This window comes from Acipenser ruthenus, chromosome 24 (assembly GCF_902713425.1).
Source record: "Acipenser ruthenus chromosome 24, fAciRut3.2 maternal haplotype, whole genome shotgun sequence".
Lineage (NCBI taxonomy): Eukaryota > Metazoa > Chordata > Actinopteri > Acipenseriformes > Acipenseridae > Acipenser > Acipenser ruthenus.
This window is the reverse complement of record NC_081212.1, coordinates 21,785,651-21,801,946: the sequence shown is the minus strand read 5'-3', so window position 1 is coordinate 21,801,946 and position 16,296 is coordinate 21,785,651. Positions and strand designations below refer to the sequence as shown.

At 40.4% G+C, this 16,296-nt stretch overlaps 1 protein-coding gene across 5 annotated transcripts in view; it reads right to left on the bottom strand.

The window, feature by feature from the left end:
* The window catches only part of LOC117429425 (dmX-like protein 2), a 44,953-nt gene extending 30,522 nt beyond the window's left edge, over positions 1–14,431 (bottom strand). For 4 of the 5 annotated variants that reach the window (XM_058998698.1, XM_058998701.1, XM_058998700.1 and 1 more), the window contains exons 1-10: positions 13,940–14,431; positions 11,480–11,605; positions 10,722–10,793; positions 8,505–8,583; positions 7,680–7,824; positions 3,061–3,127; positions 2,519–2,691; positions 1,820–2,000; positions 674–848; positions 148–351 (exon numbers count right to left, since the gene is read on the bottom strand). In XM_058998698.1, coding sequence (XP_058854681.1) covers positions 148–351; positions 674–848; positions 1,820–2,000; positions 2,519–2,691; positions 3,061–3,127; positions 7,680–7,824; positions 8,505–8,583; positions 10,722–10,793; positions 11,480–11,605; positions 13,940–14,026 — 1,309 coding nt within the window. In that variant the 5' untranslated portion in view covers positions 14,027–14,431. The remainder of the gene's footprint in view (positions 1–147; positions 352–673; positions 849–1,819; positions 2,001–2,518; positions 2,692–3,060; positions 3,128–7,679; positions 7,825–8,504; positions 8,584–10,721; positions 10,794–11,479; positions 11,606–13,939) is intronic. The other variant, XM_058998699.1, reaches the window with a different exon arrangement.
* Between the last annotated feature and the right edge of the window lie 1,865 nt (positions 14,432–16,296).

The window sequence follows — 16,296 nt, the reverse complement described above, 5'->3', positions numbered from 1 at the left end:
GAACATGAACTAGACTGTAAGCAAATTATTCTGGATCTAAAAAAATTAGAAACTGAAAAATGTAATATGTACACTTGCAAAATAAAACAAAACAAAATAAATGAAACAGTTACATATATGCACACATAATTTTATACTAGCACTTGCCAGGATCAGACTTCTGTAAAATGTCTTGATCGAGGTCTTCACATCCTTGTTCCACCTGCTGCTCAGAGATCTTTCTTAGTTGCTGCATGAACAAATCCATGGCAGATGTAAAGCTGAGATCCTTATTGTTAAGCCAATGAACAACAAAGCCTCCATTTCCTTCATCAGATGTGAAAGCTGTCCCAGCCAAAGCAGGTGGAATAGCTGAAAAAAATAATTGAATCGTTTCTGTTTTATTTGTTGCAGGTTTATTATATATATATACCCTGTTCCTTTAGTATTAAATGATGGAGGATTGTCATGAATTTTACACTAAGGATGCTTTTATTACTAATACACATTGTTTTCTTGATATGTGGTTTTCTTTATATATTAATAGTAGTTTGACTACCATCATCACTATAAATAATAAAAGTAACACAAAAGTCTGAACAAAAACTGCCTCCTTAAACTATGTTAGGCTTTTGAAGTCAATTGCCACCCACAAATATTCTGTATACAAGACAGAGCCAAGTTGGTACGTCACCTGTGCTAGGGCTGATACTTGCTGCAATGTGAAAATGGCAGAGTGCATTAGCATGGTGAGAAATCTGCCTGTGCACATCATGTGAACCAAGCTGGCTTGGCAACAGGTCTGTGTGGGCGACCAAAGCTGAAGATCTCCTCCGACCTCTTCTCAGATGTTTAAAGTGGTGAATTGTCTGCAAGATACACAACCAATGAAATATAAAATCAATTCAGCCTTATTGGCAAAACAGCTTAAAGTATATGAAAATCTGCAAGTTTTATCTGCTAGTTATAACATTTGCAAACAAACTAGTCAGAACAGATTTCCTGTAAGACTAGGATATCTTAATTTAATTGCCATAAAAAACGGTGTATAAGTCTATTTTCTAGACATTTTTGGGGGGCCTAAAAACGGTGGTGTGACTAATACACCGGTGCGACATATGCGCCGGTGTGTCTAATATTGAACTATTGTACCAGTGCCACAAATAATAATATACAAATTGGATACTACAGCCACGGTTATGGCTCACACAAACTTAACTGTCAGCAACCAGATTATTTTTTCAGCAACCTGACTATTTTTTCAGGATCTATGGCATTCAGGTCATGTTGCTAGACAGAAACACAAAACCACTGTTAGTAATTAGTTACTCTCAATACCCTTAATCATTTTATACTGCTTCACTGTTAACACAATAGCTGTCCATCTTTATGAATTTAATTATTACCACCCTTCCGAGCCATTGATTTGTCAACATTCAGACTGAACCCACCCCTGGGATCCGTAGCTAACAGCTATTGGTTATAAAGCTGACTAAACTTATCAAGTCTTGAGTTCATTGTAACTGCAATGCAATATTATAATGCAGGTGTTTTTGAGACTGGATAAAGTAGGACAGTCAGACAAAAAACGAAAAAGCTACACAACAGGTTTGAAATTGTGTGTTGTTAAATTTGCCGAAAAGCATGGCAATCGCAATGGGGGAAAAAAAAAAATCAATTGGAAAAAAAAGGAATTTTAAAAACACAAAAAAAGGTGTTTTCCTAAAATGAATCTCAAAAAGGGGCAAGCGGCTTTTACGCCAGTGCGACCTATACAAGGATTTTTAGGGTACCTTCCATTCAATCACTTTGATTAAACATCTCAAGCATGAATGTTTACCTCCAGAGCATGCTGTATCTTATCCTTCTGATTTCCGAGATGAGGAAGGCTGCTGCTGGAGCTAGTGCTGCTTTCAGTGATTTGGCCACCAAGAAGACTGTCCTCCGGTAACAAGGTTTCAGACCAGAGCCGACAGACCCCATCCTGACACGAAGTAAGCAGCACATTGCACACAGACCCTCTGTAGAAACACATACATACATTGTAGAGGCAACAAACTGTTAATATCTAGCACCACTTATTCATCACCGACTTCTTATTTTTTAAAAACCTTTTTCCCCTCGCATTGTATATCAAATTTAAAACACAACTCAAAAAAACAACCACTTATTCATCACCGACTTCTTATTTTTTAAAAACCTTTTTCCCCTTGCATTGTATATCAAATTTAAACCACAACTCAAAAAAAACAAAAAATGAATGTGTGGGGCTATTCTGGGAATACAAAAATGTACCATTAAAAACGGTGTATAATTACCATTCCCGTATACAGTATAGTGCAATAGGAAATGCTAACTACGTATGACTCTAATTTTCTTGATTCAAGTCTGTGATGGTAAAACCGGGGTAATAAAGTATCAAAGTCACCAAAAAAAAAATAATAATAATTGTATGCATGCTTTATGTTTATTACACTACATATTAAAGTTAGCACTTTCTCATTTTCAGTTTAAAAGCAAACGGAATGTTGTTGCTAACCTAGGCATGTATTTGCTGGTCTTTCGCCATGAAAAGCCTGTCACAGTCCGAGGATGTGCCAGGTACACAAAGGAGAAATGGACAGCGTCTGATTTTCTGTCAGGCAGATCTGGGATTACAACAGCAGACTTCCAGCCTGTGGTTGGATACCACACCTTCAATAGACAGTCATCCTGCAAAAAATAATGTTAGAAATATGGGTTTTACTTCCATCTTAAAAGAACACTAAACATACTGTATGCACATCAGCCTAGTAGGTCAAGGAAATGCATTATAATGGTCCCTATTCAGTGTAATTTAAAACTTTGTTTCTGTTTTAATGTCTGTGTTGATAAAGAAGCCAAAACCAGTTTATTCAATGCTTTATTTAATTCATCAAATTAGACTTTCAAACATTCTTTACATAACCTATGAGTTTGTGAATAGGGCTCTATGTTTGTGAAAGTCAGCAACAAGACTCCCTTTAGTGACCTCAAGGGTTATCTTACACAGCCTAAATTACTCTGTGATGCTTTGAATTACTAGTTTGAGATTCTTCTTACCTTCCCCGCTGTTGCAAAGTATTCACCATCAGAGGACCACTTCATAATATGAACAGACACTGCAGTCCTGAAAAAGCAGAAGCACCAAAAAAATAGTGAAACCTTACAATGTATGAAAAGGTCTGTCAAAGTAAATTTACTGTTTTTGTGTTGTTTCCTAAACTTAATAAAATAACCAAAATACTATCAAAAACCGTACCGTTTCTATTTTTAAGAAGTGTGACACTCTGTTGATTTTTGAAACTTTGCCGGCAGGGTTTTACAAACTTGCTGTGTTCTTCTTAACTTGCTTAACAATTTGATAAACAATTTTAGAAAGTTACCGAAATTGTTTTATACATTCCCTGCATTTTCTTAAAATTAAAATGTATCCTTGTCACAAAGACGGCCAGAGTGGGTGGCGTCAGACCAGAAAAGGAATACACAGAGAGATGTGGTTTGGTATAAGCTGGGCGCGTGATCGCGCTCAGCATTTAATAAACAGAAAATAAAAGGTTTGAAACACAAAAACACTGGACACGGCACTTGCGCCAAAATAAAGAGACAAACAAAAACGGAATACACAGTGCACAGACAGAGACGAACAAACACGGTGAGTAAAGCAATATTTACGTTCTTTCTTTCTTTCACTTTTTAGTTTCTCCTCTCTCTCCCGTTCTCTACTCACCGAACACCAACCACGACTGAGTGAAAATGTGCATCTATATATACTGTTGTGCTGGGATTCAATTACTAATTAATCATTCACTTGAATCCCAGCACGTGAATTAATTCTGTGCAACCCCGTGCTCACATATTACATTTAACCAGCACGTGAAGTGATTTGTGCTCTCCTCGTGCCTAAATACAAATCTACACTTTAAATATACGTGAAACACAGACCCGTTTATATCCCGTGTACCAATCTATACACCAACATTAACACACACACGCACGCAACATACAACACAGATCACACAAATGCACACAGGGGCGGGGCACTTTGCCACATATACCCCCCCTTGTGCGCAGCACACATGGCCTCAACGGCCACCTCCCCCCTTAAAAACCCAGCAGTCCAGAACAAAGTCTCGGGCTGGGAAGGGAGGCTTCAGTGGGCCCTTGGCTGGCAATGCTGTCAGCACCCCTGCCGGTAGTGGCACGGCTGACAGCCTGTTGGTCCCATCCTGCAGCGAAAAAGCTGCGGGGGCAGGTGGTCCCCCGACCTCCCCCTTCTTCGTAGCCGGCAGCTCCCTCCTGTGGGGCTCCGGCCACAAGAACTCCTGCAGCGAAACTGCTGCTGGGGAAAGTGGTCTCCAGACCTCCTCCCCCTTCTTCGTGGCCGGCAGCTCCCCTTTCTGGGGCTCCGGCCACCGTACTCCCTGCGGAGGTACGGGCAGCAGAGGCAGCTCCAGCTCCTCTGCTCCTGGCGGTGGTGGAGGCAGAGGCAGCTTCAGCTCCTCTGCTCCTGGCGGTGGTGGAGGCAGAGGCAGCTCCTGCTCCTCTGCTCCTGGAGGTGGTGGAGGCAGAGGCAGCTCCTGCTCCTCTGCTCCTGGAGGTGGTGGAGGCAGAGGCAGCTCCTGCTCCTCTGCTCCTGGAAGTGGTGGAGGCAGAGGCAGCTCCTGCTCCTCTGCTCCTGGCGGTGGTGGAGGCAGAGGCAGCTCCTGCTCCTCTGCTCCTAGTGGAGGAAGCGGTGGAGGTGGCGGAGGCAGAGGCAGCTCCTGCTCCTCTGCTCCTGGTGGTGGTGGAGGCAGAGGCAGCTCCTGCTCCTCTGCTCCTAGTGGAGGAAGCGGTGGAGGTGGCGGAGGCAGAGGCAGCTCCTCTGCTCCTGGCGGCGCTGGCTCCCTCCGCTGTGGCGGCTGGGCTGGTGCGCGCCGTGCTGCCTTCAGCAGCATGAATAGAGGCTGCTGGGGGACACCAGCCTCCTGCCCCTCTCCCCCCAAAAAATTTCCAGGGGGTTGGGCCTGTAACTCCTCCCCTTCTGGCTCTTGGGGCTGAACCAGCAGGCATTTTCCCTCTGCTGGTGGCTTGGGTCCCAGAGCTGTGGAAGCCCCGACTTGCCTCCCTTTGGGCTGTGGACGCACCGACTCCTCCCTTTTGGGCTGTGGACGCACCGACTCCTCCCTTTTGGGCTGTGGACGCACCGACTCCTCCCTTTTGGGCTGTGGACGCACCGTCTCCTCCCTTTTGGGCTGTGGACGCACCGACTCCCCCCTCTTCGGCTGTGGACGTTCGGGCTCCCCCCACTCAGGCGTAGGACGTTCGGGCTCCTCCCACTCAGGCGTAGGACGTTCGGGCTCCTCCCACTCAGGCGTAGGACGTTCGGGCTCCTCCCACTCAGGCGTAGGACGTTCGGGCTCCTCCCACTCAGGCGTAGGACGTTCGGGCTCCTCCCACTCAGGCGTAGGATGTTCGGGCTCCTCCCACTCAGGCGTAGGACGTTCAGGCTCCTTCCGCTTGGGCACTGGCGAGCTGGCATAGGGGCATCCTGACCAGTCATGTCCCCCTTCCTCACATCGCCCGCACCAGCTCGGTGGCACCTCGGAGCAGTCCCTCCAGCGGTGATCCACCTCTCCGCACCAGGTGCACCAGGGGAACAGGTTCTCTGGCTCCTCTGGCCGCTGTTGCAGTTGTGGTTGGGGCGGTGGGAGCAGCAGTCTACCCCCCCCTGCTGGTCGTGGAGACTGAGGCGACCCCTGCTCCTCCCTCTCCTGATGGACAGGGCAGTGGGCCACGAAGTGCTCACCTCTGCAGATGGGGCATCGTTGGGGTAGCTGTCCGAGGGGGTACCAGGGGCAGTTGGTGCTGGAATGCCCAGGCTCAGCACAGCAGTAACACCCGGGCTGCTGTTCCTCCAGCTGGTGTTGTGGTTGCTGTTGCTGCTGCAGCTTTCCTTTCCCCCTTCTCTTCTTACTCCTCCTCCCCACCTTCCTCTCCTGGGCCGGTTCCTCCTCCTCCTCACCTTGGAAGGGGCAGATCGCCACGTGTGTCCGTAGACTCCACAGGCCATGCACCAGCCTTGGTCCTCGAGGCCCCCGAGGAGGTCCTCCAGGTCCCGGCAGCCGTCTCTCCAGCCTTCCATTTTCACTTTTTTTTTTTTTGAAACCAGTCCTGTGTTTTTTTTTTTTTTTGTTTTTTTTTAACACAAAACCCCCTCTCCTGGTCTGACGCTTGGAGGCGCTGTTATCCCACTTCTGACACCACGTGTCACAAAGACGGCCAGAGTGGGTGGCGTCAGACCAGAAAAGGAATACACAGAGAGATGTGGTTTGGTAAAAACACTGGACACGGCACTTGCGCCAAAATAAAGAGACAAACAAAAACGGAATACACAGTGCACAGACAGAGACGAACAAACACGGTGAGTAAAGCAATATTTACGTTCTTTCTTTCTTTCACTTTTTAGTTTCTCCTCTCTCTCCCGTTCTCCACTCACCGAACACCAACCACGACTGAGTGAAAATGTGCATCTATATATACTGTTGTGCTGGGATTCAATTACTAATTAATCATTCACTTGAATCCCAGCACGTGAATTAATTCTGTGCAACCCCGTGCTCACATATTACATTTAACCAGCACGTGAAGTGATTTGTGCTCTCCTCGTGCCTAAATACAAATCTACACTTTAAATATACGTGAAACACAGACCCGTTTATATCCCGTGTACCAATCTATACACCAACATTAACACACACACGCACGCAACATACAACACAGATCACACAAATGCACACAGGGGCGGGGCACTTTGCCACAATCCTTTTCTAAAGATTACCAAAATAAGTAGGTATTATTTAGAGATTAAAAAGTGAAAAAGTTCAACTTTCCTCCTGTGACCTCCGCATTCACTCCTTTGGTTCTACTAGCTCTACACTAAACTAAATAAATGATACTTCACATTGCACTTGAAGCAATTACTTGGGTTTTAATGGTTAGTTACTCATCGTGGACCACCTTATGTTACCTTTGGTAAGGTAGTCCAATTTGTACTAATCAGGGTCTGTAAAAATAGCTGTAAAAAATCCCTATTTCATGGATTTAGAAACTTGAGAAAGCTGTAAAATTTGACCATTCATTATTTAATATGACAGACGTCCAGAAATCCAAGGAATGTACATATGTAAAACTAAAATGGTCCAGAAGGACCGATATTAATTTTAACATAAGAAGTAGTCTCATTTTGCTGGAAGGGTGTATCATAATGGCTATTAGCAATAATGTTCTTCACCTTTATAACAGTTTAAACTCACAGTTCCTTATATTATTGTGGTCTAACTGGCTTGCTTGATGTTGCAAATCCTTTTTCAATAGAATTAATGATGTGCTACTTTGAGGCAGCAACCGTTGACCGGTCATCTCATTGCATCCAATCATTTGATTAGCTGCTCTTGTTTTGCTGTTACTAAACTGTCAGAATGTGTTTGATTTATAAAGCCAGGTCAGTTTTTGCCTATTCCAGTCATACAGACTTTTGAAAATTAGCTACCACCCATAGCAACATACTGTACAAAGGTATCATTTACTGCGAATGTTAAGTATACAGTCTAAAACACAAAGTATGCTTTTCTTTGTGATACAATCTGTGTGCAGGAGGTATCGTAATTATCTTTGTCTAAGCTATCACAAACAATACTTACTTGCACTGCCAGACATATTTCCAGTCATTTAAGACTGGTGGTAATCTACCATCTGCAGCTTGACTATCATCCTCCTCCAAAAGAATATCACCAGACGGCGGTGCCCATAGCTGCAGTTGGTCTGTTGCTGTTAATATTCGGTTACCTTTGAAGAAGAAACACAGATCAAAATAAAAAATGAAGAATTACACCATGTGCGTCAGAAATGTAGGCTTCATAAAAGTAGGTTTACGAATCAAGAACACATTTCAGAGGCGTAAGATGATGCATTAAAACTGCAGGATGTCAGTCCAATAAAGGCTTGTGTCAATAAGCAACACTTTACCATTGTCTAACAAGGAAGTAATACATCTGTAAGAATTTTATAAACTAAAACCTAACTTTAAACTGACATATTCAACTAATCACCAATCTAATGTCATGTATGCTTCCTGAAACAAATAGCCGTAATTAAAGGCTAGTATTAGATGTATGGGTAGCTCCTTCTTCTCTATTAAAGAATGTAATGTAACATTTTTTCATTTTTGGTAGGATGGCCCCAGTTCAGGTTTAATCTTAAATCATAAAGCTGTTAATTGTCTTTTCTCCATTTCTGACAAGCATTTTAGAGACTACACAGATAGCAATATAGCTTTGTGGATTACAACATAAATAAGCCAAGTGCCTCATTCAGCCAACACATAGCTCAAAAGGGATTTTTCTGTGCTGTATGATTCTGCAGGATTTTTCCTGAGTCAATTAAATTGTTGATTGAACAGTACAAAGAATTAATAAAAGATTTTCATAATATGAAAAAGGTCAATTAAAAAATTAAATGCATGTTACCTTGTGGGTCCCATGCCAAATTGTAGGTCATAGAATTGAGGAAAAATTGTCCTGTCTTTTGCCATTGATAATTTAGCTGCTGGTAATGTAAATACAGGTTAGTAAAAACAAACTTAACACTCGCAACACATTAATGTCACATTTACAGATGTGCTCAAATTTGTTGGTACCCCTCCACAAAAAACGAAGAATGTAAAATTTTCTCTGAAATAACTGACAAAAGTAACTGGCATCCGCCATTGTTTATTCCATATTTAATAGAAATCAGACTTTGCTTTTGATTTTTTATTCAACATAATATTGTAAATAAGAAAACAAATGAAAATGGCATGGACAAAAATGATGGGACCGCTAACCTAATATTTTGTTGCACAACCTTTAGAGGCAATCACTGCAATCAAACGTTTTCTGTAGCTCTCAATGAGACTTCTGCACCTGTTAACAGTTTGGCCCACTCTTCCTGAGCAAACTGCTCCAGCTGTCTCAGGTTTGATGGGTGCCATAGGATTCAGATCAGGACTCATAGAAGGCCACTTCAGAATAGTCCAACGTTTTGTTCTTATCCATTCTTGGGTGCTTTTAGTTGTGTGTTTTGGGTCATTATCCTGTTGGAGGACCCATGACCTGCGACTGAGACAGAGCTTTCTGACACTGGGCAGTACGTTTCACTCCAGAATGCCTTGATAGTCTTGAGATTTCATTGTGCCCTGCACAGATTCAAGGCACCCTGTGCAAGGCACAGCAAAGCAGCCCCAAAAGATAACAGCGCCTCCTCCATGTTTCACTGTAGGTATGGTGTTCTTTGCTTTGAACTTCATTTTTTCGTCTGTGAACATAGAGCTGATGTGACTTGCCAAAAAGCTCCAGTTTTGACTCATCTGTCCAAAGGACATTCTCCCAGAAGGATTGTGGCTTGTCAATATGCATTTTAGCAAATTCCAGTCTGGCTTTTTTATGTTTTTCTGTCAAAAGTGAAGTCCTCCTGGGTCTTCTTCCATGGAGCCCACTTTCGCTCAAAAAGCGACGGATGGTGCGATCAGAAACTGACGTACCTTCACCTTGGAGTTCAGCTTGTATCTCTTTGGCAGTTATCCTTGGTTCTTTTTCTACCATTCGCACTATCCTTCTGTTCACTCTGGGGTCGATTTTCCTCTAGCGGCCGCGCCCAGGGAGGTTGGCTACAGTTCCATGGACCTTAAACTTCTTAATAATATTTGCAACTGTTGTCACAGGAACATCAAGCTGCTTGGAGATGGTCTTGTAGCCTTTACCTTTACCATGCTTGTCTATTATTTTCTTTCTGATCTCCTCAGACAACTCTCTCCTTTGCTTTCTCTGGTCCATGTTCAGTGTGGTGCACACAATGATACCAAACAGCACAGTGACTACTTTTCTCCATTTAAATAGGCTGAATGACTGATGACAAGATTGGAGACATGTGTGATACTAATTAAAGAAACTAATTAGTTTGAAATATCTCTATAATCCAATTATTTATTATATTTTCTAAGGGGTACCAACAAATGTGTCCAGGCCATTTTAGAATGTCTTTGTAGAATAAGCAATAATTCATCTCTTTTCACAGCTTCTTTGCTTTATTCTATGACATACCAAAGGCATTTCAGGAGGAATGAAGCATTATTTCAATGAGCTGTAAGGGTACCAACAAATTTGAGCACGTCTGTATGCGTAGGGGTGAAAATAATAAATAAATAATAGATATTAAAAGCTATTTTAGCAAATAAAACATGCTATCAACACTGTGAATGCTGTGTACTTTGAAGCCATCACCATAAAAAAAAAAAAGTGAAGTATCATTCTCCTTCCCTTTCTGCTGACACTGCATGGTACACATGCCAGAAAGACGTGCCCTTCAAACTCAAAAGATATAAAATGTATTTGTCCAGTTGTCCAGCTTTATACTTTTTTCTTTTTACTTGTTTCTTCACTATTCTAAAGGAACAATTTCCATGTAAACCATTTGTTTTCAAATAAAAATGCACACCTTTTTACCAATATTGAAATACCCTTTCAGTTCCAAAAAGATTATGTAATGTTAATAACACTTTTTTGTATTTGTGTTATTAACATTTGAGATGAGAGATTGGGGCAGTATTAATAATTAATGATTATTACCAGTAATTAGTAGTCCAAAGCATTTTTTTTCACTTAAGCAAATGACAATCATTGGTACATATAAAACACCACTATACTTACATTGTTTCTTTTGTGGGGATTTGTAGCAACTGGTTCAAAAATACACACTGTATTCCCATAGGAGGCTGCAATCTAAAAAACAGAAAGGAATAAAAATCAGTTAGGAGATCCTCTATATCACTATTGCAAATCACAATGTGCTGAATATACTGCAGCTTTATAAAACATAAAACAAAGTTGATACAAGTGTCATGTATTTAAGGAATCAACAGCTTTCAAAAATTATATATTCACATTTGTGTGTTCCTTCCTTAAAATGAACAGTTCTCTTAGGTCAAAGGTTCCCAAATGTATATGTTCTAATAATGTTAATCTTTGGACATTAAATCTGCAGAGCTATTAGTGATCACTCCCCTGCTCGATATCATTTAAACTGTTGACAACAGCAAAGTCTTAAGTATTTAAAATTACTATGACAAATGTTTGGCAAAAACTTAATTCCCAGATCAAAACTGTTATAGCACATTTTTCTACAGTAACCAGTAACATGTATCATTTCACAACTATTTTTTTTTTTTTTGCCAGCAATAATTTTTCCACAACAGAACAGTTAACATGTTGTTGTTGTTGTTTTTTTTAACATGCATTGAACATTTGTATCATACACAGTGTCTATATATTTGGATTTGTTCAGAGTTAATATATTGGATTAAAACCTACATAGCTGAGGAAAAAAAAAAAAAAAAAACATTTCCATCACAAAACAATTAACTGCAGTGTTTATTTTTACACCCTTAAACATGAGATGAAATACTTACCCTTCCCAGCTGATGTGAACACTCCACGCAGCTCACTTGAATGTTTCCATGTTTGGCACCCGGAATGATCTGAACACACTCAAAGTCACTTGCCAAAATGACAATATCACATCCTGAGCCATATGCCTGAAATTATAGTGACATTTTCAGGGAATAAATTAGTTTAGTTTTATACACATTTCAACATACATTTTACCCACTTTTACAAAGTCTGCAATAACAACTAGCGAGAAGGAGGAATAAACCACCTCACTACAGTACTTCAAGCACTGTCTCTATTGACAGACAAAGCTGTTGAACCAGTATGTGTAAGCATACAATTAAAGAGGATTGTTTTGGCTTCCATCACTGTACTGTAGAATAAGGAAGTTATCATTGATATAAATGATTATAATTTAAAAATAATTAGGTTTATATTGAATATTTATTAAATGGTTAAAATAATGCTGTTTTCTTTTTCTGTTGGCCACACTGGAAGCAGCTGCAATGTGATGCTTTTATTCCAAAAAGCACGAACTGCAGACTATGTGCTGAATATTTTCAATGACAGACTAATACTGTACATTTAGACTGCACACAATGCAGCACCTGTTGTTACCTTACCTGCAGGACGTCATGAGTGCTGCTATCAACACAATGATTTATTAATGGGAACATAAGAAATAAGGAACCTCTACTATATGCACAGTAAATAATGTTAAAATACAAACTGAATTCAATACGAAAACAGCACTGTCATAAAATACATTTAACAATATTGCTGACCAAGAGAATGGTGTAATTTTACAAGGTTGTTAAAATGACCTCAGACCTTATGATGGTTAACATTTCATAAGACCTGCACAGCAGTATAGCTGCTAAACAGCTGAGTGAGACACTGCATCTCATATCTCATCAGGGCATTAAAGACTCTAGATCATGAATTAAAACCAGTCACCGTCACGCACAGGCCAGCTCTTTCCCAAAATAACCTCTTACAAATAATCTTAAAAAACGCTCTGTAACCCAGCATTGCAACATCAATCACCCTAACGAACAAAAAAATAATAATAATAATCAAATAATCAATTACAGTTTATACCATTTAATCATACCATTTAAGGAATTGTAGCAAACGGTACTTATATTCACTCTACAAACACGTTTGTGTATATTTGTTTCAACCACAAAATCATTTTTTAGGTAGGGAGATATGACTTGAAAAAAGTTGAACTGCATTTACAAAATCTATCATGACTAAAACAGACATGCAAAATGAGATGCACACTTTATATATGAACCCTAAGATACCTGAAGGTCAGATATTAAAGTAATAGCCTGAGAAGTAAGGAGTTTAACACAACATGTTTTTAGGCATGATGGAATCAAGATCCATTGTAACAGCTAGTGGAAACCCTGGCTAATGCAGGCAGCTACAATTCTAAGCAGACTGCCATCTGTCACTCAGATTCTGCAAATATTATATCTCATGCAAAAATAAACTGCTAATTCAGTTGTCTGATTGGATAAGACGGTTCCTGTTTACAACCTGGTGTTTGTCAACCTTCAGAAAACTGAATTACTGTCTACCTGAATAGTGCATGTTTTCTGTTTTCAAGCTTATGGTAAAACCCCTCAAATCTATGTATTAAAACAATGTGTTAAAAAATAAAATTCGAACAAATTGCTGCAAAAAATGTGTTTTTGCAAATTTTTATCTGAAATAATTTACCCTAGAATATGGAGGATATGCATTGTGGGCTTTAATCATGTCAAATTTCCGTGCTCCTTTTTAATGTATTTTACAGTAACTTCGCTCTAATTTTATATATATATATATATATATATATATATATATATATATATATATATATATATATATATAAACAAATTAGGCATTAAAGCCGCATCAGATCTGATCATCACTGTATTTTTCCTATTTGTATTAAACTGTGGCCTGCTTTGGCAAGCAGGCGGCGGTTGTTGAGACATTTTGAAGGATTACAATATTTACTATTATTTCTATGTCTAAACACTTGGAATTGTTAATTTTACTATCAACAAATGTCACACATATGTAATCGTGTTAATGACTGGTCTCCACTGTTGCTGCACATGACTCATGAGAAGGAGACCACTTTATTCTAATTACTATATCTTTTACCTCGCTTGGTACACTGCTGTGCTACTGGAGACAGTTACCAAGTCATCCCTATTGATGAAGGATTCAGGTGCAACCTTTGCACAGCACAGAAGAAAGCACTCCATTTTTTTTTTTATCGTATTGCATCCAATCCCCGTTTATTTATTTTTAAACAGAGCATTGCAGCCTAACAGTGTTTAATTAAAAACAATAAAAATACATATTTTAAAAAAGTATACCCAGAAAATAATGAGTCTTGCAGCGTTCAGTTCTGACTTGCTGATCCCTATGCCTGAACTGGTACAACAGATTTAAAACCATGCTATTTTAATTCTTACCGTGAAAGGAATGTCATTGACGCTACCGACAGAATAGCAGCTGTCTCCCGGATTGACAGCTCCGGTCAGCACCTGGTGAAGATGCATTTTTTCTCCTTGCAGTAGACGGATATTTAATTATTTACACCAACACTCTTCCTCCCTCGGTTTCTCCAGAATTAAAAGGAACCTCATCCGTCCTACCGTGGCCTGTTTGTATCTTTTGCTAAACGAACCTTTTTCTATATTGAAAAAAATGCGTAGAATTACATGTAAAAAACACCTCCTCTGTACAATTTCCCTGCTGGTGCGCTAGACTTCCCGTCTCGGTTCGGTTTCAAACACAAATGCCCGGATTATACCCTTTGGTGAACGAATGGGTCTCTGTTGTTAGCACGCGCACTCTCTCGGTCCCAGGGAATGCGCGCCGCCCAGTCCCTTCAAGGTTGCGAGAGCGCGCACCACAGGAAAGACATGTTCACAGATATCATCGGACGTGTGACAACAGGCAGGCAGTGCGGGCCGCAGTGGATACTCAGGGCTGCAGGGGATCTGGCTAAATACCTAATTACTCTACAGTACAAAACTGTAGGTTTTTGTCACGATCCTCATCAATTGTAGGCACTGTATTTAAGTACTCCCCTATATGTGATATGTGGGCAGCAGTGTGGAGTAGTGGTTAGGGCTCTGGACTCTTGACCAGAGGGTTGTGGGTTCAATCCCCAGTGGGGGACACTGCTGTTGTACCCTTGAGCAAGGTACTTTACCTAGATTGCTCCAGTAAAAACCCAACTGTATAAATGGGTAATTGTATGTAAAATTAATGTGAAATAATGTATAATGTGATATCTTGTAACAATTGTAAGTCGCACTGGATAAGGGCGTCTGCTAAGAAATAAATAATAATAATAATAATAATATGTGTGGCTCTGCATAATAGAAGGGCTTGTAACTAGGTGGTCACTGGTTCAAATTCCATCTTTGCCACTGACTGACTCACTGTGTGACCCTGAGTAAGTCACTTAACCTCCTTGTGCTCCATCCTGCGGATGAGATGTTAAATCAATGTCCTATTGTAAGTGATTCTGCATATAATGCACAGTTCACAGCCTACCTCTGTAAAGTGCTTTGTGATGGTGGTCCACCATGAAAAGCACTATATAAGGATATTACATATTATTAAGATTGCATGGGCGTCCACTTGCCCCCCACCTGGAATCTGAATTTACAATAAATAAATAAATAAAATAGTTATACAGTGTTTTTCAGGAAAATTAATAGATTGACCATTAGACCTGTGTTGCAGTTTTTTTAAACGTATATTCAGTTAAGTTTTTTTTTAAATAAACAAATAAAAACAGACTACCTCTAATTTTCTCTGAGGGACATCCTCCCTCTCTTACATGTTAAGACAAGTTATATACACACACACGCACACGCACACGCACGCACACACACACTAGGGCATGGTTTCTCAAGCTCGGTCTTGGGGGCCCCCTATGCCTGCTGGTTTTTACTCCAAACTGAGCTCTCAGTTACTTAACTATACCCTTAATTGAACTGATAATTTGCTTAATTATAACTTTTTACTTGTTTTCAGCTCTTAAACAGTTGCAGATTTCAAGTTAGCTATAACATTTTATAAGTAACTTGAACTCCTTCGCAGGATATGCTTTCTGAGCCCCCACCCCTCCAGGAAACCCTAATGGAGGCATATTTACAGTATTGGTTTCCATCGGATTCTAGCTTAAGTCTGAGTTGTTAATGTAAACAAGGCTTAGAAGAATTATTATGCAATACAAAACCACGTTACCCAACTACTTTTAAACACCTTGCCCCCCCTAGAATTAATTCAGTGGATGCCCATGAATGATTGATACTTTTGGAAGACGATGTGTGTAGGATAAGCTATAGGATAAGGTTAAGATATAGGGTAGGAAAGAGGTTCAATGGGATCCAACTGGCAGAGGAACACAACGGGAGTGACACAACAGGTCAGCTGTGGAGTGATTTCAGGGGATGAGAGCGAGAGTGTGTAGCATATAACGTTATATGACGTATATAACTTGTGAATGCCTTGTTGAATTGATCTGAACATGTGAACAAAACAGGCACAGTTACCGACTTTTAAAACACACCCTAGATCTAGCATGAGTGTCATCATGTGTACGGTCACATTGGTGGTTTAGGTAACAACCTAGTTCATTGTAGCCTTGTTGACAACATGTGACTTGACTGTGAAAAAAAATCCTGTCTCAAAAATATATTTAAGTGCATATACAAGCATATACAAGAAATAATATCCCTCCTGTTATATATAGATATACTGTATATATTTCTCAGAAACAAACACAGTACAAGTTCCCATTTATGGATTA